Source organism: Dipodomys ordii, unplaced genomic scaffold, assembly GCF_000151885.1.
Source record: "Dipodomys ordii isolate 6190 unplaced genomic scaffold, Dord_2.0 Scaffold1000000042, whole genome shotgun sequence".
NCBI lineage: Eukaryota > Metazoa > Chordata > Mammalia > Rodentia > Heteromyidae > Dipodomys > Dipodomys ordii.
The window spans coordinates 57,698-84,999 of NW_012283659.1; the positions used below are offsets into that span (position 1 = coordinate 57,698).

At 46.5% G+C, this 27,302-nt stretch overlaps 1 protein-coding gene across 1 annotated transcript in view; it reads right to left on the bottom strand.

Moving 5' to 3' along the window:
- Window positions 1–27,302, bottom strand: part of LOC106002681 — a gene marked incomplete at its 3' end in the record, with an annotated part of 84,235 nt that extends 56,933 nt beyond the window's left edge. Inside the window, 6 exon segments of the mRNA XM_013037523.1 lie at window positions 18,383–18,478; window positions 18,812–18,901; window positions 19,516–19,864; window positions 22,581–22,678; window positions 26,853–27,013; window positions 27,206–27,302. Coding sequence (XP_012892977.1) covers window positions 18,383–18,478; window positions 18,812–18,901; window positions 19,516–19,864; window positions 22,581–22,678; window positions 26,853–27,013; window positions 27,206–27,302 — 891 coding nt within the window.

Here is a 27,302-nt window from a genome sequence, read left to right on the forward strand (position 1 = left end):
TTGTCTATGTATGAAACTTCACACCTGACATCCAGGACTTTCACAGCAAAGGAAAACCTGTGTCACCATGGGCTTCTTACTCCATGAGTCAATTTTTGTGAGTGCTGGCATCTGAACTCACAACCTACAAGGCCCAATTCATGAATGGGTGAGTGTCAGTATGCAAGCCTGGGGCATATTGAGCTGACAAGTAGTTTCCAGCACCTGAGATCGAGCCCCAGCGGTTGACAAAATAAGAACAGATTGACATGAAGATGGTAGTACAGTACCCAAATAAATATAGATCTTTATAGAGTACCAGAGATGTCTATACATTATTTAGTTAAATAGGCTACATTCCTACCAATATTTGGGTATTTTTAATGCCTCCATGTAATTTATAGTATTGTTTTCATCCTTAATGAATTGTTAATTAAATCAACCAACCACTGTCCTGAAACTATTGGGTCGATGTAATCAATAGTATTCTTTTAATGTGTCAAAAATGTTCATTAAAATCCATCAGCCTCCTAAAATCACTCTAATTTTATAGTAGTATCATTCAGGAACAACTTATTCAACCTTGACATTCATAACCTTCCATCAGTATTCCTATGAATAGGAATGAGATTATTAGGATCTCCCGCCATTTGTAGGGGTCAGGACCAGGTTTGAACCCAGGGCCTATGTTGCCGTGTTGGCCCATGGCTGCCCTGGTAGCCTTCCAGCCTTCAGCAATACCAGGTTTCCAACACTTTTCAGCCATGTCATTCAGACCCAGGAAGTTCACCTTGCAAAGAAAACAAATGTAAAACCGGCAACCATCTGCAAGTTGCAGGTTTTTATTCTTTGTTTCTGTGTTGTTTTATTTATTTATTATTCCTGTCAGCATTTGGGCCCCAAGAACCCAGGTTTGGCTGTGGGTCAAGTGGCTACACCCAAGCCTGGAGTGATCGAAGCAGAGGCAGAGTTGCCATGCCCTGAGTTCAAGTTCTGGGCTTGACAAAATTAATATAAATAAAAATAAACGCATTCAAAATATTTTAATAATTATGAGGCTGCTTGGCTTGGAATTCATGCCATTTTTTTCTGCCAGTCCTGGGATTTGAACTCAGGGCCTAGGTACATATACAGCACTGTGGCAGAAGGGAAACTTACCAAGCTTGTAGACAAAAAAGTCAGGCCTGTTCCCAGGGCCTGAATTCAAGTCCTAGCTCTTGCAAAAATAATATTCATATGCTTTTTAAATACAGGATTCATATTTACATACACATGTTTGCTGCATATTGCAGTTAGTGTGGTTATTCATTTTATTTTGTGTTTTATTTATTTCTTATGTATTTTATTGAGTATGATTACACATATAACCTTTTTTACATCTTATTACATAGGACATAGATTTGCCAATGTACTATACATCATTCCTGAGACCGAGGACTTTCATTGATAAGGAAAACAAATGGGACATTTGGCTTCTTCCACCAGGATTACTTAAGTTTTGGCAGTTCTGTAATTTGAACTCAGGGCCTAGAAAGCCCACTTCTTGAATGGTGAGTGGATCAATTTGCACCAGTCTGATGCAAATGAAGTTGTTGGGCAAATTTGGCCCTAGGAGTGGCCAATATATAAACACATAGATGTGTAAAATGCAGTGTGTGTGTGTTTACATATTTATGTAAATTTATGTAGATTCTAGTGTATAACTCTATAGTTATGTAGAATCTAGTGTGTAACTAGACATTTATGTAGATTCTAGTGTATAACTCTATATCAAGAGTGATGTCTATATCTTACTTTTATATATTCTATTACTATCAATTATTTGGTCTAAAATTATTCCTCCATTAATTATTCACAGTAGAAGACTTAATAAAGTATTAATTAAATTAATGAATAACCTATATTTAATGCATACAATCTTACATTAGAAAGACGTTAATTAGTAATTCAATTAGTACATTTCAAACATTCTATTAGTGTTCCTAGAGATAGGAACTAGTTTCCTAGGACCTTCAGCCATGTGTATGTGGCAGTCCCAGGATCGAACTCAGGGCCCAGGTGTCTGGGTTAACCTCAGACTTCACTGACAGCCCACCAGCCTCAGCCATGCAAAGTCATGTACAATGTTCAAGCCAAGTCAGTGAGACCCAGGATGGTCACTGTGCAAAAGAAACAAAGGTAAAACTGTTGTGTAAAACTTTCTGGTTTTTCCTCTTCCATTTTTGTTTGTTTTTTTGTTTTTGGCCAGTTCTGGGAATTGAACTTGGGTCCTAAGATCCCTGGATCATCTGTGGTTGTAAAAGCTGCACCCTCACCTAGGGTAATGAAGGCTGAGGCAGAGTTGTGACAAACTGAGTTCAATCCCCATGCCTGCCCCCCAAAAAAGTTAAGGTTCTGGTTTGGAATTTGGGACATTTTATCTGTCATACCTAGGATTTGAAATCAGGGCCTGGGTAACTCTATTTTGCTGTGGGTGAAGTGGAAGCTCACCCTCCTTGAATAAAAGAAAGCCAAGAGCATTTCCCAGGGCATGAATTCTAGCCCCAGAACTGGCAAAATAATATCTATATACATTTATAATGTACATCATATATATATGTATTTGTATAGGTATTACATATTGTACCTATGAAACAATATTCTCACAGAGAGCAGAACAGGTCAACATTGGCTTCTTACTCCACCTATTGTCTTTGTCACTGCTGGGATTTGAACTCAGGGCCTAGAATACCAATTCATCAAGGTATCAATGTAAGCACACCAGCCTCAAACAAATTCACTGCCAGGGAGTTCCCAGGACCTAAGTTTAACCTCCAGGAGTGGCCAATATATAAATAGATAGATGGGTACATTGCTGCAAATACATATATATGCATAGAGAGTGAGAGAGAAAGAGAGAGAGATGTATATGTATATTCCAGTGTATATGTAAATATATAAATATATTTATAGAATATGAGATGTCTATATATCATTAAATTACATGTAATATATTACTAATAATTATTAGGTATTAAATTATGCCTTCATTTAATGATGTATCATGGCTTCCTTGTGCAAAAGGAGCTCAGGGACAATGTCTAAGCTCACAGTTCAAGCCTCAGGACCTGTACTAAAAATAAAAAAAAAATAGAGCTAGTAACTCCATGTGTCTGTGTAGTGTGAATGTATTTCTATTGGTGAACATCCAGAGTCACTATGAAGAAAGGCACCCAGCTAAGAAATTTGCTTTGAATAGAATGATTTCATAGCACTGAGGGTGCTTTCAAAACAGCGCATGTTCCAGGGCTCCCCTCCCTGTTCCCAGTGTAGCCTGAGGGTTTCTCCACACTCCAGGCTGCTGGAGGAAGTCTGCCTCATTGTTGGAACAGGCAGACAAAAGGTCTCACTCCTGTACAGCTCTGTAACAACTCTATCTGGGCCAACTAGTGATGATGAGTGTGGGCAGACTCTGAAGACCAGGAGAAAAAGGCCTCTTTGTACCCCAAGATATCTCTCTCCCTAATGCTCTGTTTTGACAGAAAGCCTTCATTTGTGCCACCTCCTGGGGCAGGCCAAGTTCCCTGCACTTATCCTGTCTTGGTTAGACTATGTTCCAGTGTTGAAACAAACTGCTACAATTAATTCCAGATTTCTTCTGGCAGACAACAACTAGGGAGCTGAACCTAATGCAATGATTCATCATTGGTAAGGGTTCCTACCTAGGTTTTCGGAAGCTTGCTACATCTAAGCACATTTGCAAAATCACAATGTTCCCTGTTATGTAAGGCTGGTGAAGTTCATCAGGTTTGGAAACCTTTGACCTCTCCTAGTTGGGCCTTGGGTGGCTAGGTTTCTGGGTTGGACACAGGGCCTGAGTTCTGACCATGAGCTCAGAACAGAAGTTCAGTGTGTAGTTGGAAGCCCCCCACGCAGGGAGACAAACACACCTAGTTGTCTGGAGTGACAGAGCCCACCGCAATACAGTTGTTATCAAAGAAACAACTTTATTGAGAAAGTTCCTACACTGACTAGCCAGGGCCACAGCACAGGCTCAGGAGCTGATACTGCTACTCTGAGCAGCCCCCATTCTTTGGTTTTTAAAGGCAAAATCCATGAGGTTGAGTTTGGTCATGCACAGGTGACCAATGGGATCATGCCACACAAAAGGATTGCATGGTCATACCAGACCACACACAGGTGGCCGATAGGCAGAGTTTACTGTAAGCATGTGTGAAAGGCAGGGTTTACCACCATAAACCTGTGGTGTCAGATAGTTGGAGCCAGATTACAACCTATCTGTTTTATCGGTCAGTCTTTAACTCAACAATCAATGTGAGTTAGGTTGTTAAGGGGAGGGGGACCTAGAGGCATTCTTTCCATTCCAGGAACAGGGCTGGTAGGAGCAAAGGTCTAGTTAACCTTGTTTAAAGTTTTTTCTAAAATCCCTAAAACAAAGGCAAAGCCTTGAAAGAAGCTGTACCAGCTCAAGTCTCCTCTCAGGGCCTACTTCCCAGTGCTTTACCCTTTGATGTCACAGCTCCACTTCTGGTATCTGTGGAGGGGGGGCGGGGGGGGTAATTTGTGTGCATATACCAGTCTTGGAGCTTGAACTCAGGACCTCAGCACTGTACCCGAGTTTCTCCTGTACAAAGATAGCACTCTACCACTTGAGCCACAGAGCCACTTCAGGCTTTTTTTCTAGTGATGTGCCACTGAGGATTCAAAGCCAGGGTTTCAAACATGCAAAGCACTCTACCCCTATGACACTTTCCCAGCACTGCACTTCAGGTTTCTTTCTTTCTTTTCTTGTAAGTTGGAGGAGTTGAAGTCTGGGCCTGGGTGCTGTCACTCAGCTCTTCAGCTCAAGTGGAGAGCTCTACCATTTGAGCTACAGAGCCCATTCAGGTTTTCTGGTGTTTCATTGGAGATAACCATCTCAAGGAATCTCCTGCTCAGGCTGGCTTTGGACCATGATCCTGAGCTCTCAGCCTGCTGAGTAAGTAGCTAGCATGACAGGCATGAGTCACCGGCACCCAGCTTCCACTTCAAGTTTCTAAGTGGTGAATAGGAGATGATAATGTCATTGGACCTTTTGTGTGTGGGATAGTTTTGAACACAGATCCTCAGCTTCCTGAGCAGGCAGGATGATAGAACTCAGTTAAAGACACCTAACCCATGACACTTTGCTGCAAGGGGGTCCTTGGCTCCACGTGGTAGAGTACTAGCCATGAGCATAAGAGGAAAATCAGAGTCTAGGCTCTGAGTTCAAGGTTCATGATGGAGAAAACTAAACCAAAACAATTGTCTGGAGGAGGCAAGTCAATAGAGTTCAGTACATTCATAAATTTGGAACTGCCTTGGGAAATATCTGTGCCTCAAGTTTCTCATCTGCACAATCATGTTACTTTTGGAGCTCTAACAAGGATCAGATGAAAGAATACACCCCGTGAAGGACTCAGCACACAGCACCCTGTGAAGGACTCAGCACACAGCACCCTGTGAAGGACTTAGCACCCCAGGAAGGACTCTTTATATAGCTGTATCCCACAAGCTGTCATTAGAATTAGGATGCTTTCTTCAGTATCACCATTCCTTCATAAACATGTCAGGAACCACACAAGTTCACATCTAATAGTTTAGCCGGGTGGTTAGTCGAGGGAGGGTAAGGGGGTGAAGGGTCATCAGACTCAGGGGTTGCACTCATAAGTTGTGGTTACTGTCCTAAGATCTTTTCCTCAAGGCTAGAGCTCTACCACTTTGAGCCACAGCTCAGAGTCTCACAGAATTCCTGCCAGGGCTGAGTTTTCAACCCACCATTGTCAGATCTCATCCCCTGAGCAGCTAGAGATGAGCCAGCAGCATCTGGTTCAATGGAGTTGGTTTGCAGCTGTTAACCTCTGGCTGTCAGGATAGATGGCAGCCGTCATTTTCAGATTCCCGGCTTGCTCTGTCATGAAGTATTTAAAGTCCTCACCTTGTATAGTTGCAGTTAGAACATTCTAACTTTTCTTTGGTGCTTGAGTAACAGCACCACTTCCGGCTTTTTCTCTGCATGTGATAGTGTGGAAAGGAACCCAGGGCATCATACATACTAGGCAAGCACTCTACCACTGAGCCCCAGGAGTGACAAGTGTAGAAATAGATATATACATAGTTTATCTATATACATATATATATGTGTATAAAATAAGAAAGATATCTGTATATTATTAAATTACATATACTATATTACTACCAATTATCCATAATTAAATTATTCCTTCCTTTATTTCTCAATGTAGAAAATATAATAAAGTATTAATTGAAAAATAGTCAATGTACTATGATTATTGTTTACAATTTTAAAATATAATTATATACTAGCTACTAATGTAATTGTTACTTTTACAACATTCCATTCATATGGATGTATGTCAGAAAGCATTTCTTAGGATCTCCCACCATTCATAGGTGGTGGTCCCGGCATTTGAACTCTGGGCATATGTTGCTGGTTTTGGCTATGGTTTGCCTGATAGCCCACCAAACTTCAGCAGTGTAAGGTCAGATACGCTTTCCAGGCCCTTTCATTTAGACCCAGGATGGTCACAATGCAAAGAAAAAACAAAGTAAAACGGTCTTCTGGAACTTCCCAGTTTTAGCCTTGTTCTTCTTTTCCCCTTCTCTCTTTCTTTTTTTTCTTTTTTGTTGGTTGTAGGGCCAGAAATGTGGGTCTAGACACTGTTCCTCAACTATTCACTCAAGAATAATGTTCTACCACTTGAGCCATAGCACCACTTCCAGCTTTTTTCTGCTTATGTGGTACTGAGGAATCAAGCCCAGGGCCTTATGCATTCAAGGCAAGCACTCTACTACTGAGCCACCTTCCCTGCCCTTCTCCTTTTTTTTTATCAGTCCCGAGATTTGAACTCAGGTCCTAGGATCTAAGGATGGGCTGTGGGTCCATTGGCTGCACCCCAACCTAGGGTGATCGAACCTGAGGCAGAATTGCCACAAGATGAGTTCAAGCTCGGGGCCTGGACAAAGTAAATTAAGGCTGTGACTTGGAATTTGCTCCATTTTTCTGGCAGGCCTGGGATTTGAACTCAGGGTCTGAGTAACTCTGTGATACTGTGAGGGAAGGGAAGCTCACTGTTGTTGAAGACAAGAATTTCAGACCAGTTTCCAGGCCTGAATTTAAGTGCTAGCACTGGAAAAAATAATATTCATTTATGTGATCTTTTTACATACATGGGCTTACTCCATATGACATTTATTACCCTTATTTATTCATTATTTATTTTATTTAGTATTATTACATATATAACATTTATTTCATTTATTGCATCTTATCACATGGATATATTTGCTTATGGATTATGTTTCATACTGAGACCCAGGATTTTTACAGAGAAGGAAAAAAAATGTGTCAAAGTAGGCAGGATGACAGATATCAGCCACAGATGCCTAGACTGTAACACTTTTGTAAGGGTGTCCTTGGGTCCCCTTGGTAGGGTGCTAACCATGAGCCCAACAGGGAAGGATCAGTGGCTAGGCCCTGAGTTCAAGGTTCATGAGTGAGAAAAATTAACCAAAACAATTCTCTGCAAGAGAAAACTCACTAGAATTCAGTATATACATCATTTTGGCCCTGATATGGGGACATATCTGAGCCTCAAGGTTCTCATCTGCACAATAATCTGTGGAGCTTTTACAAGGACCAGATACAAGAATGCACTCAATACACCATTCCTCATATAAGACTCATGACATAGCTGTATCCCACACGCTGTCATTAGAATTAGGGTGCTTTCATCAGTGTCACCAAACTACACAAAGTTCACATCAAATGATTTAGAGGGGTGGGTTTTTTGTGGGGGGGGCGGGGGGGTCAGCCACGGGGATTCCACTGAAAGTTTGGGGGTACTGTCCTAAGATCTTTTGCTCAAGGCTAGAGCTCTATCATTTTGAGCCACAGCTCAGAGTTTTGCAGATTTCCTGTCAGGGCTGGATTTTAAAACCACCAGTGTCTGATCTCAGCCCCCAGGATCTTGGATGACAGGGCTGAGCGAGCCAGAAGCATCTGGTTCTGTGTAGCTGGGTTGCAAGCAATTTACCTCTGGCTAAGTCAGGTTAGATTGCAGCTCTCAGCACCGGACTCCTAGCTTGCTCTATGATGATGTATTTGCAGTCCTATCCTTATATCTTTGCAGTTAGAACATTCTATCGTTTTGTTTTGGTGCCAGTTCTGCATCTTGAGTAAGTGTCTAGACACGGTCCATAAACTTTTATGCTCAAAGCTAGTACTCAACTGCTTGAGTAACAGCATGACTTCTGGATTTTTCTGTGCAACTGGTAGTGAGGAATGGAACCCAGGGCTTTGGACATACTCAGTGAGCATTCTATCACTGAGCCCCAGGAGTGACAAGTGAATAAACATATAAATGTGTAGATTGGTAGAGATAGATAGATAGATAGATAGATAAATAGATAGATAGATATATGTATATGTACAAAACAAAAGAGATATCTGTATATTATGAAACTGCATATATGATATTACTACCAATTTTTGGCAATTAAATTATTCCTTCTTTTTTTAAGTATCATGATTGAATACATAATAAAGTATTAATTGAAAATTAGTCAATGTAGAATAATTGTTTTGTATAATTTTAGAATATAATTCTACACTAACTACTAATTTAAATGTTACTTTTATAACATTCCATTTGTACGGATGTATATCAGAATGCGTTTTTTAGAACCTCCCACCATTCATTAGTGGCAGTTCTAAGATTCGACCTCCAGGCCTAAGTTGCTGGTTTCTGCTATGGATTCCCTAATAGCCCACCAAACATTAGCAATGCAATGTCATGTACACATTCTGGGGCTTGGCATTTAGACCCAGGATGGTCACAATACAGAGGAAAAAAAAGTAAAACCACCTTCTTGAACTTCTCAGTTTTATCCTTCTCCTTTTTATTTATTTATTTTTTTTGCCAGCTCTGAAATTTGAAGTAGGGTGGTAGGATCCAATGATCAGCTGTGGCAGAGATGCGAAGACCTGAGTTCAAGCCCTGTGCTAGGCCAAAAAAAAGTAATAATAACAATAAGACCCTGGCTAGGAAATTGCACCATTTTTCTAGCAGGCCTGGGATTTGAACTCAGGGTCTGTGTAACTCTGTGACACTGTGTGTGAAGGGGAAAACTCACTGTCCTTGAAGACAAGAAATTCATGGGGCTGGGAAGGTGGCTCAGTGGTAGAGTGCTTGCCTTGCATGCATGAGGCCCTGGGTTCAATTCCTCAGCACCACATAAGCAGAAAAAGCTAGAAGTGGCTCAAGTGGTAGAGAGCTCACTTTGAAATGAACAGATGGGGGACAGTGACCAGGCCCACAGTTCAGGCACCATGACTGGCAAAAAAAAAAGAAAGAAAGAAAAAAGAAATTCAGACCAGTTCCCAGGGCCTGAATTGAAGCCCCAGCACTGGAAAAAATAATAGTCATATATATAAGATGTATTTACATATATGGGATCTACTGCATATGACATTTATAACCCTTATTTGTTTATTATTATTACACATATAACATTTCCTTTGTTATATCTATCACATAGAATATATTTGTATATGGATTATACATCGTATTGAGACCCAGGACTTTCACAGAGAAGGAAAAAAATGTGTCAAATTGGCTTCTTACTCCACAAATAAATTTTTGGCCATGCTGGGATTTCAACTCACCTACAATGCCCAATCCAAAAATGGGGTCAGTCTTAGCACACCAGCCTCTGGCAAATTGAGCATCCAGGAAATTCTGAGTACCTATAATCAAGCTACAGTAGTGCTCAATAGATAGATGTGTAGATTCATATTATATATATATATATATGTTATATATATACATACATATATACCTGCATATATATGTATATATATACACACACATATACAAAGAGAGAATGTGAGGATATTATTAAATTATATATATGTTCTTACCAGTTATTAGTTACTAAATTATGACTCCATTTAATGAAGTATCATGGTTGAATATTTATAAAAGCATTAATTAAAAATTAGTCAATATCCTTAATCATACCCTGGTGCTAGAATGAAAATATAAGTCCAATAATTTTTGTGTGGCATTCTAAAATAGAATCATGAATTAACTGCAAATTTAATTATTACTTTTATTACATTCCATTAGCATTCACATGAACAGGAATTAGTTCATCAGGACCTCCCTCCATTTGTGGGTGGTAGTCATAGCATTCAAATTCCAGGCCTGGGTAGATTACTTTGAATGCAAACCATTGGAATGACACTGTGAAGATTTCAGATTGTCATGATTAAAAAAAGAACAAGAAGAAGAAAAGAAAGCCAGGTGTCAGTGGCTCCTGCCTATAACCCTAACTCCTCCTGAGTCTGAGATGTAGAGAATGCCAATTTGAATTCATCCAGGGCAGGAAAGTCCACAACACTCTTCTTTGTAAGAGATCAGAGGGGAAAAGAAACCATGAGTGGGGCTGTGGCTCAAGGGCAGAGTGCTATCCTTGAGCAAAAGGAGCTCAGGGACAGGGCCTAGGCTCATAGTACAACCCTGGACCTGCCTAACCCCCGCCCCCCAAAAAAAGAGGCAATAACTCCATGTCTCTGTGTATGGATGGATGATGTATGGATGATGGACATTCAGCAGGTTGCCCATGCCCATGCCCCCAACCTGGGCAAGTCCTCAGAGAGTCCTCAGTCTGAGCCAGCAGCTTGAACAAAGCATCCTTCTCTGCCATTTAATGACTGAAGCCCAGCCTCCTTTGCCTGGGTTGTGCAACAGGTGCCTTATGTTCCGGCTGAGATGTCCCATCGGGACACCTAGCAGCCAGCCACTGCCTCCAGGGAGACCACAGTTCCTAGGCTGTAGGAGTTGTCAAAGGTTCTGGCTCGATATTCTCTATCCCTCTGTAGGATAAGTGAACCTACTCCTCTGGGGCCTGGTGATCCCTCATTCACCATTCCTCACTGCCGAGTCACAGGCTGGTCCCAAATCTTGGCGAAGATATGAAATAGCCAGCGATTTCTGCACCAAAAGGGGTAAGCCAATAAATCTCACCCTCATAGTTCCTATCAGAAGTGAGCCTTGGGCTGCGAATGTGACTTAGTGGTAGAGTGCTTACCTAGCACGCACAAAGCCCTGGATTCGATTCCTCAGTATCACAGAAACAGAAAAAGCCACTGTGGCTTAAGTGATGAGTGCTAGCCTTGACCAAAAGAAACTCAGGAACATGCCCAGACTCTGAATTTATGCCCCAAGACTGGCAAAAAAACTGAGCCTGGTGAGACATATTCTTCTGGTACTCATAGGAGGGCCAAGGTTAGAGGTAAGAGGTAGGGTAGAGGACAGTTGCTGGTGTCTCACACCTGTAATCTTAGCTACTCAGGAGGCTGAGATCTGAAGATCACAATGGCAAGCAGGAAAGTCTACATGAGACACTTTTCTCCAATTAAACACCCCAAAAGTCAGAAGTAGAGCTGTGGTTCAAGTAAAAGAGTTCTAGCCTTGAGCACAAAACCTCAGGGATAGCATCCAGGCCATGAATTCAAACCCCAGGACTGGCACACACACACACACACACACACACACACACACACCAAGCTAGAGCATTTGCCAGTCAGCCTGCACAAGTTCCATCTCTAACAATTCAATATTAAAAAAAAAGAAGAGTGAGAAAGGAAGGACAGACTTGCTCCTGGAGGTGATATAACCAGTGCTAAAATTCCACAGGAGTTCTAAGATGTGGAACAAGATAGAGAGCCTCAGGCAGAAGGTACAACAATGCACAAAGTTTCCTGAGGTGTAGTGTAGAATAGGTTGTGTGGGTCGAATGAAGGTTCTATGGCTTCAGACAAGTCCAGCAGGACATTCAAGGCTGGGTCAAGGTTTGTACTTGAGGCACAGGGAGGGCAGAGGGTGGAGGTCCCAGAATGGGGCCCAGGGGGAAGATTAGCTTGGCTTTTCACCATGGACTCCTGCCATTTCCTGTGGCTGGAAGCTTATTTTTCACAGCTCCTGACCCTCAGGCCTCCTTTACATGGAGGAGTCAGGGCAAATGCAGGGAATAACACTTGCTTAAGAAAAGCTTTTAGCCCAATGCCAGTGGTGGCTCAATCCCTGTAAATCCTAGCTATTGAAAAGACTGAGATAAGAAGTTGTGGGTCAAAGCCAGCTCAGGTCAGGAAAGTTAGTGAGACTCTTCTTGCCGATGAACTACCAAAAGCCAGAAATGGAGCTGTGGTTCAAGTGGTAGAGTGCCAGCCTTGAGGCAAAAATTAAAGAGACTGGAGCTTAGAATCTAAGTTCAAGCCCCAGTACTGGCACATAAAAAATAAAGAAAAGCTTTCAGGAGTTCCTAGTCCACTGTGGTGAAAGTCCAAATCAGTTGGGTGCTGGTAGTTCATGCCTATCCTCCTAGCTCCTCAGGAGGCTGAGATCTGAGGATCATGGTTCAAAGCCAGCCTGGGCAGGAAAGTCCAAGAGACTCTGATCTCCAATGAACCACAAAAAAACTGAAAGTGGTACTGTGGCTCAAGTGGTAAGCTGAAGAGCTGAAGGGACAGTGCCCAGGCCCACACTTCAAGTGCCACCTGACCTGCTTGAACCTCACTCTGTGGCTCTAGGCAGAGTAATTTCTAGAGGGCCCCTAAGAGTCTCCCAATATCTAGGTGTCCTACAAGTCTTGAAAGCAGCCTCTTTGGGAGCCTTTGCCTACAGAGTGGGACAAAGTATCAGCGAAGGGTCTAGCCTTGGGGCACAGAAGTCATCGGCCAAGTCATCAGAATGGCATCAATCATGGGTGCAGTGTGGACCTGAGCAGTAAATCAACATTTCAGACCAGCTTTCTGGGCCAGGAGGGGCAAGAGTTGCAAGATGGCACAGCATGTAATGCCTACTCATGGGGGCAAATTTGTCAGGCACACCGTGGGTGGGTGTTGAGTTGGGCTCATGAAAAACTTGTAGGCTCAGGAATCCACAGCTGGCTGGCTGCTGCTTGTATCAGTGGCTATCCCAGGAGTCCCAGGGCTCAGAGAACTGCTTTCCTCACCAATGTTCAGCGGCAGATGAAGGTCTGCAATCATGCACTGAGTATAAATGAGCATCCATCGTGTTCTTCCCTTGGTCCTGTACCCTATGCATGAATGTATGTGCAGGTTCCATGGCCCAGACTCCTCAGCCCAAGAAGGAGTTGGGGAGAAATAACTTATGTGTCGAGAGTTTACTATGACTGTGCCTCTGGACTGCCCCCAGTTCTAGCTCAGCTCATCATTACCACCTTCCTCTGTGTGTGTGTGTGTGTGTGTGTGTGTGTGTGTTTGTATGTGTGTGTGTTTGCATGAGCACATCTTGGTACTAGGGCTTGAACTCAGGACCCGGGCTCTGTCCTTCACTTTTATCATTCTTGGCTATCAACTCTACCACTTGAGCCACAGCTTTTCTTCCAGCTTTCAGGTGGTTATTGGGAGAGGAGAGTCTCACACACTTTAGAAAAGTGAGCTGGTGATAAGAAATGTACTCATTATCTTGCCCATGTAATTGTAACCCCTCTGTACAGTATTTTCACACACAAAAAAGGTCCTACTTGTACAAAAAAAAAAGAAACAAAGAAAAGTGAGCTGGGCTGCCTCTGAATGCCAACCCTTAGATCTCAGCCTCCTGAGGAGCTAGGAATATGAGAGCATGAGCTGTTAACATCTGGCCACACTTTCCTTCTTGGCTAAGACAATGTACCTCTCTCCCAGCCTAGCACCCATCTACAGCTAACCTTCCTCCCCCTACCCCTACTTCTCCAGGCTTCAGAGGAAACGTACCCTCCCCTGAGGACATAGAAATAGGATGCTTGACAGGTTTGAGCTTTATGTTCTCCACACAGTCAAGGGCTGCTGGGAACTGATGTGGAGATCAGAGATCTAGGCCAGGGTAAGTAGACAGCTGTTAGAACAGAAGAGAGTATGAAGAGACATCCTTGAAGCTGGATGCCAGTGGCTCATGCCTATAATCCTAGCTACTCAAGGCTGACACACGAGGTCAAGCAAGATTCAAAGCTAGCCTGGGCAGACTCTTATTTCCAATGAATCACCAAAAAGCTGGGAAGCAGAGCTACTGGAGTACAAGTGCTACAGGACCAACCTTGAGCAAACAAGCTAAAGGTTACCACCTAGGCTCTGAGCTCAAGCCCTGGTAAACACACACACACACAAACACACACACACACACACACACACACACTAACATCATTAGCCAGTGGCTCTTACCAGCAATCGTAGCTACTCAAGAGGCTGAGCTCTTAAGATAGCAGTTTGAAGCCAGCCCAGGCAGGAAAGTTGGTGAGACTCTTATGTCCACTAAACTACTAAAAAAGATGAAATGTGAGCTGTGGTTAAATGGTAGAGTGTTAGATTTGAGCAAAGGAAGCTCAGTGCCTAGGCCCTGAGTTCCAGCTCTAAGAGTTTTATTTAAAGACACCTTTTGCCCCTCCCCCCCTCAGGACATAAATCCAGATGTTGGTCATCCTAGGTCTCACTTCCACTCCTGCCACTTCTACAGCACCATCACAAGTGGCCTGTTTCTGGCCAGCTCTGGGTTAAGAAGTGAATGTACACAAGGGGGGCATACACAGGTCAAGGCTAATGCCCCAGAACATTGAGGTATTGGCCACACCAGTCTCTGCTCCCCCAATTCCCTGGCCCTGGAATCTAAAGTCTGTGCCTCTGTATTCTGGGCATCCAGAATTCTCTAGAAGAATTGGAGAGGCCCAGATGGGGCTGGAAGATACACTTGCCTGTGATAAAGTACGTGGACATTTCCTAGACACCAACAGATATTTCCAAGCTATCTTGGCCTCACCTCCAATGCAGCCCAGAATCCTCCTTGCTTGGGCGGCCTTCAGTCCACTCTCAAGCCGGAGTTGGCCAGACCCACCGGCATCCCCCTTCCCGCACTCCACTGCCAGCCTGCTGAGAGGGACATGCAGCCAGAGGTCTAGCTGAGGAAAAAGGCAGGACATTCCATGTCTGAGTTCCCCACCCAGAGACAGGCAAGACTCTATTGCAGCTGGCCTGGCTGACCCAGAATCCCCTGCAGGCGGCCAAAGATTTGGACAGCTGGACTTGAGCCCCAAAGAAAAGCTTGAACTCATGTCTCTGGCCATTTAGGACTCATTGTAGTCCCTAATAGGAGGCTAAAGGCAAGGTCAGGGTGGAGGAGGGGCACCATCCCAGGTCAGAAAGAGGCAGACAGTCACCCAGGAAGGGGACAGAGAAACATGAGGAAAACACACACACACACACACAAACACACACACACACACAAATATGGCACTGGTGTCTCACACCTGTCATCATAGCTACTCAGGAGGCTGAGGTCAAAGCCAGCCAGCACAGAAATGTCTGTGAGGCTCTTATCTCCAATGAACCACCAAATAGCCAGAAATGGAGCTGCATCTCAAGTGTTAGAGCACTAGCTTTGAGCACAGAAGCATAGGAACTTCACCTAGACCCTGAGTTCAAGGCCCAGGTCTTCTACATCCAAACTCACAGACACAGACACACACAGACAAAAGACACACAAACACACAGACACACACACTGGTAGCCAAAACCTCAGCAGTCCCTGAGCACCCTAAATATTCCACCCCAGAGAAGATGGCACTACCATCATCAGACCTACTGCAGACAAAACTCAGAGCCTCTCACATGTCTAGAATGGTTCACAACACATCTTGGCATTTCTACTGTACACAGTTAGGCAGAAAATTCAGCTACCTTTTATTTGATTGTAGGTTATGGGATCTGAACTTTGGGCCTGCCAGCAGGGCCTCAGCTCTTCAGATGAAGGTGTGCGCACTACTACTGGAGCCACAGCACCACATCCAATTTTCTGGTGGTTCATTGGAGGTAAAGTCTCACAGAAGTTCCTGTCCAAGCTGGCTTTGAACAGTGATCCTCAGATCTCAGCCTCCTGAGTAGCTAGGATGACAGTTTTGAACCACTGGCAGCGCCAGGCTACCCCTACTTTTTTTTATCTTCAGCTCTTTTCTTTCTTTCTTTTTTTATTGTGAAAATACTGTACAGAGGGGTTACAGTTACATGGACAAGATAAGGAATACATTTCTCATCAAGCATTGTAACCTCCTCTGCAGCCATCTTCTTATACCAAGGGAAAACCCAACTCATCAAGACACAAACCCAATGTAACCCTACACTTCAGACTTGGTCACCAGCATCCAAAACCATTCTTCCATGGATGGAGAGCATATAATTGACACTACCATCCCACCCCTGCTCCCATTCACCCACTCCCTGCCTGCCACAAGTCACAACCTCTGGAGTTCTTGGTAAGGCACCACCCACCCTGCTATGGCTTCACACTGGGGTAAATCTGGGAAGTTATTAGAAATGTCTGTACAGTGAGGCCAGCACCTAGACTCACAACCACAGCAACCCTACTGCTTCACTATCTCTTGCAAGTAAGAAAGGGGTGTCTTTCTTTTGTTGTTTGGTTTTTTGTTTTTGTTTTTTGGTTGAGGGGCTTGAACTCAGGGCTTGGGTACTGTCCCTGATGTCTAATGTTCCTCAAAGCCAGTGCTCTACCACTTGAGCCACAGTGCCACTTCCGGTTGGAGATTAGAGATGAGGGTTTGGTGGGACTTTCCTGCCTGGGTTGGGAAATGAGATTCTCTGGATCTCAGCCTCCCTAGTGGCCAGGATGACACGTGTGGAATGACAGGCATGAGCAATCAACTCGTGGCTTAAGGTGTCTAGTCCTTCAGAATTTCCACCTAGTCCTTTTCTAGACACTACCACCTAGACACCCCTCTACCTCCCTCAGGGACAGCAAAGGGATGCTAGAATCTGGGTGGGGCCATGGGGATTAAAAAGCCCCCTCCACATCACTAAGCCCCTCTAAGCTCCCATCTGCCTCCTCTGGATTGCCTGGTCTTACAGGGCAGATCAGACCCATGAGGAATTCTGGGGCCTGCCCTATGTTCCCCTGCCCCACCCAACTGATACCTGAGGACTTCTGGGGCCAGCTGCTCCATGGAAGACATTGGGAGGATTGCTGATAACCAGGCCCACGGGTGCCCAGGGCAGAAGGAGTGTCCAGCTCCCCTCTGTCAAAGGAGACACAAAGCATGGATGGATCTACTGAGAGCTACAGGGCATAGCCATCCAACTCTCACAAAGGTCCCTGGGAGAATTGTTTTATGGTGACAGCCTTGGGGCCTGACCTCAGGGCCCCGGCACTGTCCCTGACTTTCTTCATCTCCAGGGCAGTGCTCTTTCACCTGAGCCACTTCCAGCTTTTACTGTGTATGCAGGACCGGGGAATCAAACCTATGCTTTCCTGTGTGCTAGGCGAGCCCTCTACCTCTAAGACATAATCCCAGCCCTAGATAGCTGTTCTTCTGTGACCCCTCAGGCCTATCTTGGGACAGTCTCACACATCTATACCAAGTCTCTTACCAGAAGCCCTGGCTGGAAATGAACACACTCTGCTACATTGTCCATCATCTGCATCACCTTTGCACTCTGTGCTTCCTTCAGATCCTCCTTGTTAAGCAAGACACCCTTTACAAGTGCTGTTTCCAAGAAGCCCTTTCCAATCACCTTGGCAAAGCTGGAGCCTCTCCACTGTGCAGGCTGCCAGCCTTGTCAGGCTCTGCCTCCCAGCAAGTGTGGGTTGAGAATTCATGAAGGGGAAGGGTTGGATTCCACCACCAGATTTCAGAAGGCCCTGATACACCACCCAGGGACAGGTGTTATATCACACTCCGTGAGAGGGGGCTCAAGGCCTGGACAATCTGTGGGCAACAAGACAGGGCCATTTCTTTGTGTGGGCTTGAACTGAGGATCTGGGACCTGTCTCTCTGAGTTTTATTGCTCAAGGCTGGTGCTTTACCATTTGAGCCTCAGCTCCACTTCTAGCTTTTTGGTGGTTCCATGGATAGTAGAGTCTCATGGGCTTTCCAGCATATGGCTGCCTTGACACTGGACAGTCAGGTGAGATCTAGTTATCCAACCAAAGGATATTGGATTGAATGAATTCTCAGCCAAGGGATGCAGACTAGAGGGTTCTTGGTCCTTCTATGTCGGGAAGGAGAAGGGCTGATCCATCTCAGGAATGATCCTGGGTTGTGAGTATCCTCATAGTAACAACCCTGCTCAGAGGAGAGTGCCTCTGGTGTTCCCACCAGCCTCGACCTTCTGTCCGCCCTCTCTAAATCCCACATCTGCCATCTAGACTAAAGGCTGAGCCAGCAAGGTGACCCACCTCTATCTCTGAGAATGGCAGTCATGGGGCCCTAGAGTTCCCTAGAGGAAGTCTCAGAGCAACATGCGTCTGACTCCTGCCCTCATTCCCTGGCTGTCCTGTGCCAGTGGCCTGGTTACCTCTGTCTCTGGTTGAGGAATGAACACTGAGGGTGTCATCTTCAGATTGAGCCAGCAAAAGTCCCAGTCCCCAAGGATGTACTGCAAAGGCATCCTGCAGTGGACGACAGCGAGGTAGTCAATGGTGAACCCAGAGTGCCAGGACTTTTAATAGCCATGTGGCTGGGTCAAAGGCTCCATCACTGATGGTCTAGGTTGTCAGGTGAGGTCATGGCTTCAATGGCCTGACACACCTGATCTGGGATCATCCTCCCACTTCATCTTCCTGCTTATCTCTTGCCACCCCCTCTGGTCACGCCCTCACCCTATCCTCCCTAGCCTTTGGACACTTTCTTCTTATCTGACCAGAAAATAAACTCGGTGAGCCAGGGGAGATAGAAACTTCGTGACCCACCCTGAGCCCTAGGGTCTACCCGATGCTGTTTCCCTCTGCAGTATGGGACCACTCAGATTCTGGATGTCATGAAGTTGCTGAGGGGACAATGGCTAGTTCCTACATACTGGCTTTAGGCTCTGAAACTGTCCCCACAGAGATTGTTGGCTCCCTTGATCCAGAGACTCCAAACCAAGGCCTGCATGATCCCTACTTCCTTCCTTTCCACCTTTTCTCCCTCCATCCTTCCCTCCTCTCTTTCTCTTTCCTCTCTTTGTGTCACTCCTAGGCCTTGAAATCAGAGTCTGGTTGCTGTCCCTGAGCCTTTCTACTCAAGGCCAACAGTCTATGTCTTGAGCCACTCATCCACTTCTGGAGTTTTCTTTTTGGTAGTTAGTTGGAGATAAGAGTCTTACAGGCTTTCCTGCATGGGCCTTAAGCCTCAATCCTCCCATCTCAGCCTCCTAAGTAGTTAGGATGACAGGAGTGAAGCAATGGTATCCAGCTCAAACCAAGATTTCTTCATGTGCTGTAGAACCAGTACTGGAACCTTTCATTGTGTATGCCCCCCCACACCCCCGACTTGGCACACACTGTAATGGTTTGTTAGATAAATAAATGAGCATCTGTCTATGACAATACTACTGCAAAATCCCAACCAATTCAAGTAAGCATCCTGGGTGGGGACAAAGTCTGATGTAGCTCTCCAACAGTTCTCCCTCCTCCCTCTTCCCACCCTCCTGGTGCCACCGCACTTAACTGTTTTGGTTCCAAGGACATGAGCCATGATGTCTTCACTGGATTCCAGGGCCTCTGGGATGCCTATCTTCTCAAAGATCTCTGTCCAGCCACTGACCAGCTCTGTGGCACTCCATTCCCCACTCAGGTGTGAACAAGGTTGCTGTGAGGTGAACACCAGGTTCAAGAGGCCTCTTCTCCACTCCCTGGGGCAGACAGGATGGTCCACTATATCCAGCCCCCAAGTTACATGTTGCAGAGAAAGGATCCTTGAGGCATCCCGGGTCTCTGAATCTCCCAGATTCCTATGCAGGTGCTGGGAATTGTCTCTGCTCACAGCTGGCAGGCTGCAGATGGCGAGGTCACAATCTCTGCTCCGCAAGACACATCCTCAACTGTGGTGGTTACCCTAGAGAGAGCTGGAGGAGAATCAGCAGCTGCTGGAGAAAGGCAGTCAAGGCAAGACGTTCGTAGCAGGAAACCATCTGGCTTGGGAACTCTGCCTGTGCTGCTTTGAATGTCATTGTTTGGTGGCTGAAATGGTCCATCTAATTTGACCCAGAATCCCAGGCATTAGTAGAAATTGCCAGCTTCAAGAAAAAACCCTGGGAAAACTGGCAGTTCACTTGTCCCAATCAAACTTAATGGGTTCCAAAATCAGTAGTCCCCTTTTCCTTCCAGACAGCCTACAGCAGGTTACAGAAAATGCCATTCAGAGAGCCTCAGGTAACTGCCATGTCCTGATCCCAAGCAGGCTCTAGCATGGGGAACACACTTGCCTACCATTGCCCAGCTGGAAACAGCCCAGGAGGGACACAGATTGGAGTCTGCAGGACTCCAGGGAGGATTGTCAACCTGTGCACTGCCCTGGGAGGAAATCCATGCCACAATTGGGGGCCCAGAGCCCCCTGCTCAGATGCCCACGGACACCTTCAATGCCCTGGGTAAGATTCCCCTCTCATCCTTGGTCGTGGTGAACCATCTGCCATGTCACACCATTTATCACTTCCCAGACCCTCCTAACTTCACAGCTCCTGCCTGACTCCCCCTATCTCCTTCCCTAATTATGTTTAGCAGACACATTCCCAACTTTGAATTAGCTCCAACTATACACATAAGAGCAGACTGTCTGGCTGGATGAATAAAGCTGTGGTCACAGTAGCCTCATGAGCCTTCTGGCTAAAGACAGAAGGGCAGGTGTCCACTCTGGTCTGCGGTTCACATAGGCCTTCTAGGAGAGACTCACGCAGGCCCAGCAGTTACTGTGGGCTGCAGGAAAGGCGAAGAAAGTGGTGGGAAGGAACATCTAATGAAACCTTCTCTAAAGAAGACATGAAATGGTGAAAGAGAAAACAAAAATTGTGGCTGGGCTCATACGGGGCATTAATGAAAAAAAAACAACAAATACACACATGCACACAAATAAAATGCTTTTACTCGGGCTAGGAAGGTGGCTCAGTGGTAGAGAGCGTTCCTTTCATGCACGAGGCCCTGGGTTCCATTCCTCAGCACCAAGTATGCAAAAAGAAAAAAGTCGGAAGTGGCTCTGTGGCTCAAGTGGTAGGGTGCTAGCCTTGAGCTGAAGAGCTGAGGGACAGCGCACAGGCCCAAAGTTCAGACCCCACAACCAGACGCCCCCCCCAAAAAAAATGCTTGTGCTTTTTTTAGACATGCTGACTGTATAATGAGAAAGATGCTCTCTCTCTCTCTCTCTCTCTCTCATACACACCTAAACACACAGACTCAGAGCGGTGCCTCTCGTGAATTTGTTGGTTTCTCATCTGGGCAATGTACCAGCTCAAGCACGGGGGTTCCCTTGTCAGAACCAGGGGCAACCACCCAAGGGGAACAATGCTGTAATAATGCAGAACCACCCTGCCTCCCCCTTTCTCCAGGGCCAGAACCTTCCCCTTGGGAACAACCAGCCTTGACTCCCCACTCACCAAAACCCTAGGCTAGGACTCTGGGTGAAGGAGTCTCGAGACACGTGGCTCCTCAGAGCCTGGACAGAAAACAAAGCAGGGGGTCATTGTGTCTCCAGAGAGGTGTCTGACCTGGGGTGGGGGCGTTGTTGGGGACTTTGATGAGGTCCTAAAGGCTATATACATGGATGGACTCCCTACTTCCAGCCTACATACTTCTGGGCAACTTGGCAGATTCTTGGGGAGGACGAGGAGACCAGATGGACTGGGATCACTAGCAGAAGCTGGCAGAACTGGGAAATGTGATCACCCAGTCAGAACTGTTGACAGCTGGGGTTGGGGGTACAGGCCGGTTGTATGTGTGTCAGAGGGGGTGTGCTTTTCTCCCAAATACCCACCTTCTATCTGACCCCAGTGCCCTCACCTCTATAGTGGGCTCTTCTGGGATGTCCTCAGGTGAAAGGGTGACTGAGCACAGAAGACAAGGGCTCACACAACAAGGGGGGGCTATCTTCTCTATCCAACACCTCCCTCCCCAGCAAAAAGGAAAAGACCTAAGAAGGCAGGTGTTGGGTGCTGCTCCCCACCTCTGACTAAAGGCACCAGGTTTCCACCAGGGAGAGGAAAGATGCAGATGCAAGGCTGTGTGGCTCCCACTGCTCCAGGGTAGGGGCTCTGTGGTGCCCCCTCCTCACCCATCCCTGAAGCTCCCCTTTTCCTGGGACACTAACTGCTAGGGATGAGGGTGGGAAACCCGGGTGGACACCCACCTCCACCCCCCACCCCTGGGGTGCATTTGTGGCAGAGCCAGGGCTGATTGTGCTGCATGGGGGAGGTGCAGGTGTGATGGGAAAGGGGAAGCAAGAGGTGGGGTTCTGGCTCGGTGGGGGTCGGGGGTTGGGTAGAGTGGAGAGGTTGCAGGGGGTGGGGTCCTGGGGTGCTGGCCAGCAGGGCGGCCACTCACGCGTGTTGCTGGAAGCTGTAGGCTGAGATCGGGTGCGCACCCAGCATCTGAGGACCGGGGCCGGGACCAAGTCAGGGCCACAAGCATGCCAGGGGTGCTCCATCTATGCCAGGTGACTGCAATGCCAGCAGTCCCATGTTTGAAAAGCAGCGCTGCTGAGGGGGGCAGGGGCATCTGTGGACGCATGGCAGGGCAGCTTGCAGCCTCTGCTCCTTCTTCTCATCTGCCCCCCCATGTTCGGCCTCCTCCCCTGTGTTGGCAGCTGCTGCTGCCTCTACCTCATCGACATAGCTGCCTCCCTGCCACAAAAGATTGCATAGTCATACCAGACCACATGCAGATGGCCAGTGAGGTTAGACTTTGTCACATACTGGCTGTTTTGGTTTTAAACTTTTGTTTTAAATGACTCATGAATTCAATGGTAAAGCCAGCTTAAGATAAACATACACAAAGGAGTTTAGTGGAGTTTAACATAAGCATGTGAAAAAGGTGGAGTTTATAGTAAACTCGGAATGTGCCAGCACCCCAGCATGAGACAGATTACTGGCTACCTGTTTAGTCAGTCAGTCCTTAACAGAACTATGAAGGTGGGTTAAGTTGTTAAGGGGAGAGGGACCTAGAGGCATTCTTTTCATTCCAAGAACTGGGCTGGTTGGAGCCAAAGTTTTTTTTTTTTTTCTAAAATCCCTAAAACAAAAACAAAACGTGTAAAGAAGCTGTCCCAGCTCGAGTCTTCTCTCAGGGCCTACTTCACTTGTGCTCCTGCTCGCTCTTCTCTCTGCTCTCTCTCAGCCCCACACTCCTCTCCTGGGCCTTGCTGCCCTGATGCACTCATGCCCCTGCTCCCTTGGGCCCCTGGTCATTGCTGCCACCAAAGTGTGCCCCTGGGAACCGCCCCTCCTCCCCTGGGCCCCTCCCCCCACTGGCCACAATTGCAGCCCTGACTAGGTCCTAAGGCTTCCAGACCATGGCAATTGCAGCCTTACCTCAGCTCAGCACTCTCACCCCCCCAGTACCTGCCCTGGGGATTGAATCTCCCCTCAGCCCCACCGCTGGAGGAGACTCTCCTCTATTCCCCTTCACTCCACACACCAAGCAGGTGCATGGTGACACTCATGTGTGTATGTGTGTTTGTGTTTGTGTCTGTGTGATTGTTGGGGATAACTACCTCTCAGGGACTCAGAATATAGCACCCTTTGGGATGACTCAGCATATAGCGCACTTCCAAAAACAGCAAAAAGCACTCTGTGTAAAGGACTCAGCACACAGCTCCCTTTGAAGGATGCAGCATGTAGTACGCTTGGTAGAGTACTTAGCACAGAGCACCCTTTGAAGGAGGGAGTGCATAGCCTGCAGTGTAAAGGACTCAGTGCATGGCATGCTTTGAAAAACTCAGCACATAGCACATTTTTCCAGAGACTCATCACATAGCACCCTATAAGACTCCACACAGCACCCTTTGAAGGGCTGAGTATGAAGCACCCTGTGTAAAACACCCAGTGCACAGCACCCTTTGAAAAACTCAGCACATAGAACAATTTTGAAGAACTCAGCACATACCACACTGTGGAAGCACTCAGCACACAGCACCATTTGAAGGACAGTACAGAGCACCCTGTGTAAAGGACTCAGCACACAGCACTCAAAAACCTCACCTCATCCCTCTCTTCGCAAGGGCTGAGCACATAGCAGGACGTTTTGGGATGCAGTAGCTCACCACACCATTTGAAGGACTCAGAATACAGTACGTTGTGTAATGGACTCAGCATACAGCACCCTTTGAAAAACCTAGGAAGGTCCACTTTTCTCAGGGACTCAGCACATAGCATCCTTTGCGATGACTCAGCAAACAGCACCTTTTTGAGAACTCAGCACAAAACCCCCATGTGGGAAGGACCCAGCAAATAGCTCCCTGTGAAGGACTCAGCACATAGCTGTATGTCACAAGTTCAGCTGTCATTAGAATTAGGGTCTTTCTTCAGTATCACCATTCTTCAGAAACACTTCACAAACCTTACTAGTTCACATTTTAGACAACCTGTGTTTAATGGAGGAAGGTGACTGGGGGTCTTGAACTCAAAGCTTGAGGGCCCTGTCCCTGAGCTCTTTGGTTCACTGCTAGAGCTCTACCACTTGGAGGCACAGCTCCAATTTTTTTGGGGGGGGGGTTGTTCTTTCACAGGTCTTATGGTGATAAATAAGGCCAAGTTGGGGTATCCGTGGGCAAAGGCTCTTAGCTCAGCCTGGAGCTGACCTCTCCCTTCCTTGTGTCCCTGGAAAGCCGGACCTCCTGGAGCTCTCTTGGCCTAGGGTGGAACAGACCTGCTCTGGCATCAGCAATCAGAGTGAGCAAAAGTCAGCTTAGCTCTGGTCACTTCCCCAAATTGAACTCTAGAGGATGATGGCACAGGGCTGCATGTTCCGCGTGTGGCCACCAGGGGGCAGGAGTGGCCCACCATAGGGATTGTAACTGCGAGTTGTGTTTACTCTTGCTTTGATACAACCCCCATCATGCTTCAAAGCCACCCTGGACAGGAAAGTCTTTTAGATTCTTACCTACAATTAACAATGGAAAAGCAAGTGGGGCTGTGCCTCTAGTGGCGCAGCACTAGCCTTGAGCAAGAAAACTCAGGGATAAAGCCTAGGCCCTGAGTTTACACACACACACACACACACACACACACACACACACACATGCAAAATCAGAGATTTCTACACTGCAATCTTTGGGTATTCTCTACTTTTCCCCACTACTGGTGGCTGCTGGCCTACGTGTTTGATGCATACAACAGCACCTGGCATCTTTAATTTTGGGGGAACAGAATAGCTAGAAGGTCAGCCTTCCCCCATCCCGGCTTCTTGATTGGGTCATGGTCTATCCAGGCCCTTTGGGGCTCCTTTACAATATCGCCAAGATGCCTTCAAAAGGCATCACATACTGGGCACTGATGGCTCATGCCGGTCATCCTAGCTACTCAGGAAGCTGAGATCTGGAGGATCACGGTGCCAAGCCAGTCTGGGCAGGACAGTGTGTGAGACTCTTAGCCACAATGAAACATCAGAAAACAAAAGTGGCATTGTGGGTCAAGTGGTAGAGTGCCAGCCTTGAGAAAAAGAGCTCCGGGACAGCGCTTACGGCCAACAACAACACCAAGAGGCATTGCATGATGTCTTTGGGATTGGCATGGCCCAAATATAATTGGAATTAATTATAATTGGAATTAATCAAGTCCTCTAAGACAAAGAAGTACCTCCTTTAGTCCTGTGCTCCTCCATCTCGTCTCACCCCCTTGCCTTGTCCATGCTTTGGGTCAGCATGGGTCTGGCTGGACGGGAGGACTCCAAGGAAGATCCCAGAGCAATCAACCCCACTTCCTTCTGCCCTACTCACCCTGCTGCTTTTGCTCTTTTCCATAGACCTTTTTCCTGGAATCCATCCATGAGGATATCACAACCAACATAGTGGTGAGTGGTGTGTCTGGCCTAACTAGGGGCAGTCAGAAGTGGAAATAGGTCTGGGACTAGGAGCTTCCACCTTGGGTGTGGGCTGAGGCCAGGGCTGACCTTTATTTCATCCTGAGCCTTGCAGTGGTGGGGAGAAATTGTAGACTTCACATCGAGTCAGGTAAAATCAGAATCTGGAGGACCACTTGTGTGGGGGAGGATGTGGGACTCAGGGGGCCACTGTTGTTGGTACTCTCTTGGGACTCCCCTTTCCCTCTCTTATCTCTCAATGGTAGAAGAGAAACTTCAACTAAGGGTGTGGGAAGAGGGGGCAGGGGATTATTTTGGTGTGAACCAGACTTGTGCTTCATATTCATCCTAGCACTTACTTCCTATTTATCTGAGGAATGGCCATATGGGTTTGGAAGGAGGAGAATCATCCTAGCTGAGAATGTGGCTCAGTGATAGAGTGGTCACCTAGAATGCCTGAAGCCCTTGGTTCTATTCCACACAGAAAAAGCTGCAAAGGGAGGTGGCACTCAACTGGTAGAGTGACAGTCTTGATCAAAAAGAGCTCAGGGACAGTGGCCAGGCCCTGATTTCAAGCCCCAGGGCTGGAAGAAAAAAATCTTTGTTGGAGGCTTTTTTTTTTTGCTTTGAAAACAATTTATTCTTTGTGATAAGCATAACATGGGCCTCTTTCCTGGCTACCAATGGGCCATTAGATATCCCTTGAGTTTGGGCCAACTCCCTGAAGCTTCTGTCCTCCCTGACCTCCAGTTTAACTTTCCCATCACCCAGCAGATGGAGGCCTGAGAGAAAGCCACCTGGCCACCTACTTCTGGTGGCTGCCAAGGCTTATGAGAGTCAGTATGTCACATAGAGAGTCATCATCTACATCAGTTTACAGGAGAAAGTTGGGGAGCACTCTTCCCCTGAGCCTGGGAGCTGTGGGCGGATCTGGATGTGGGGCATCTGGGGCAGGACGTGCTCCTTGGGGGAGTCCACTATGGGGTCGTGAACCCTGACCTCTCCTCTGGCACTTTCCATGCTGTCTTTAAGTTGCAATTCTTCGAAACCTTTCTGCTCCTCCCTCATTTCACCCATCACAGGCCCTGAGGCATCTGAAGCAGAGTTGGGGGGGGGCTCAGCCTGTGCTGGCATCTGCAGACTGCTGTATGTGCCTTCCCCTGTGAGAAGCAACAGCAGCTCCTGCAGCACTCTCCTCCTTTCCATCTTCTCCTGGGATAGCCAGTGTATGCACTTGGCTTTCTCCCAACACAACTCATTCAAGACCAACATCTGTTCTTTACACACAATGAAGGACTCCTCGATGGTTTGGATGTGTGCCAACAGCTGGCTGCATCAATGGTGGAGCTCACCTGTTGGACTCTGGAAGTACACCTCATCAGGCAGGTCATGGACGAAGCAGATTTTCTTTTCAGATGCCCATGTGTCCTGTTTCCCATCCCCACGCAT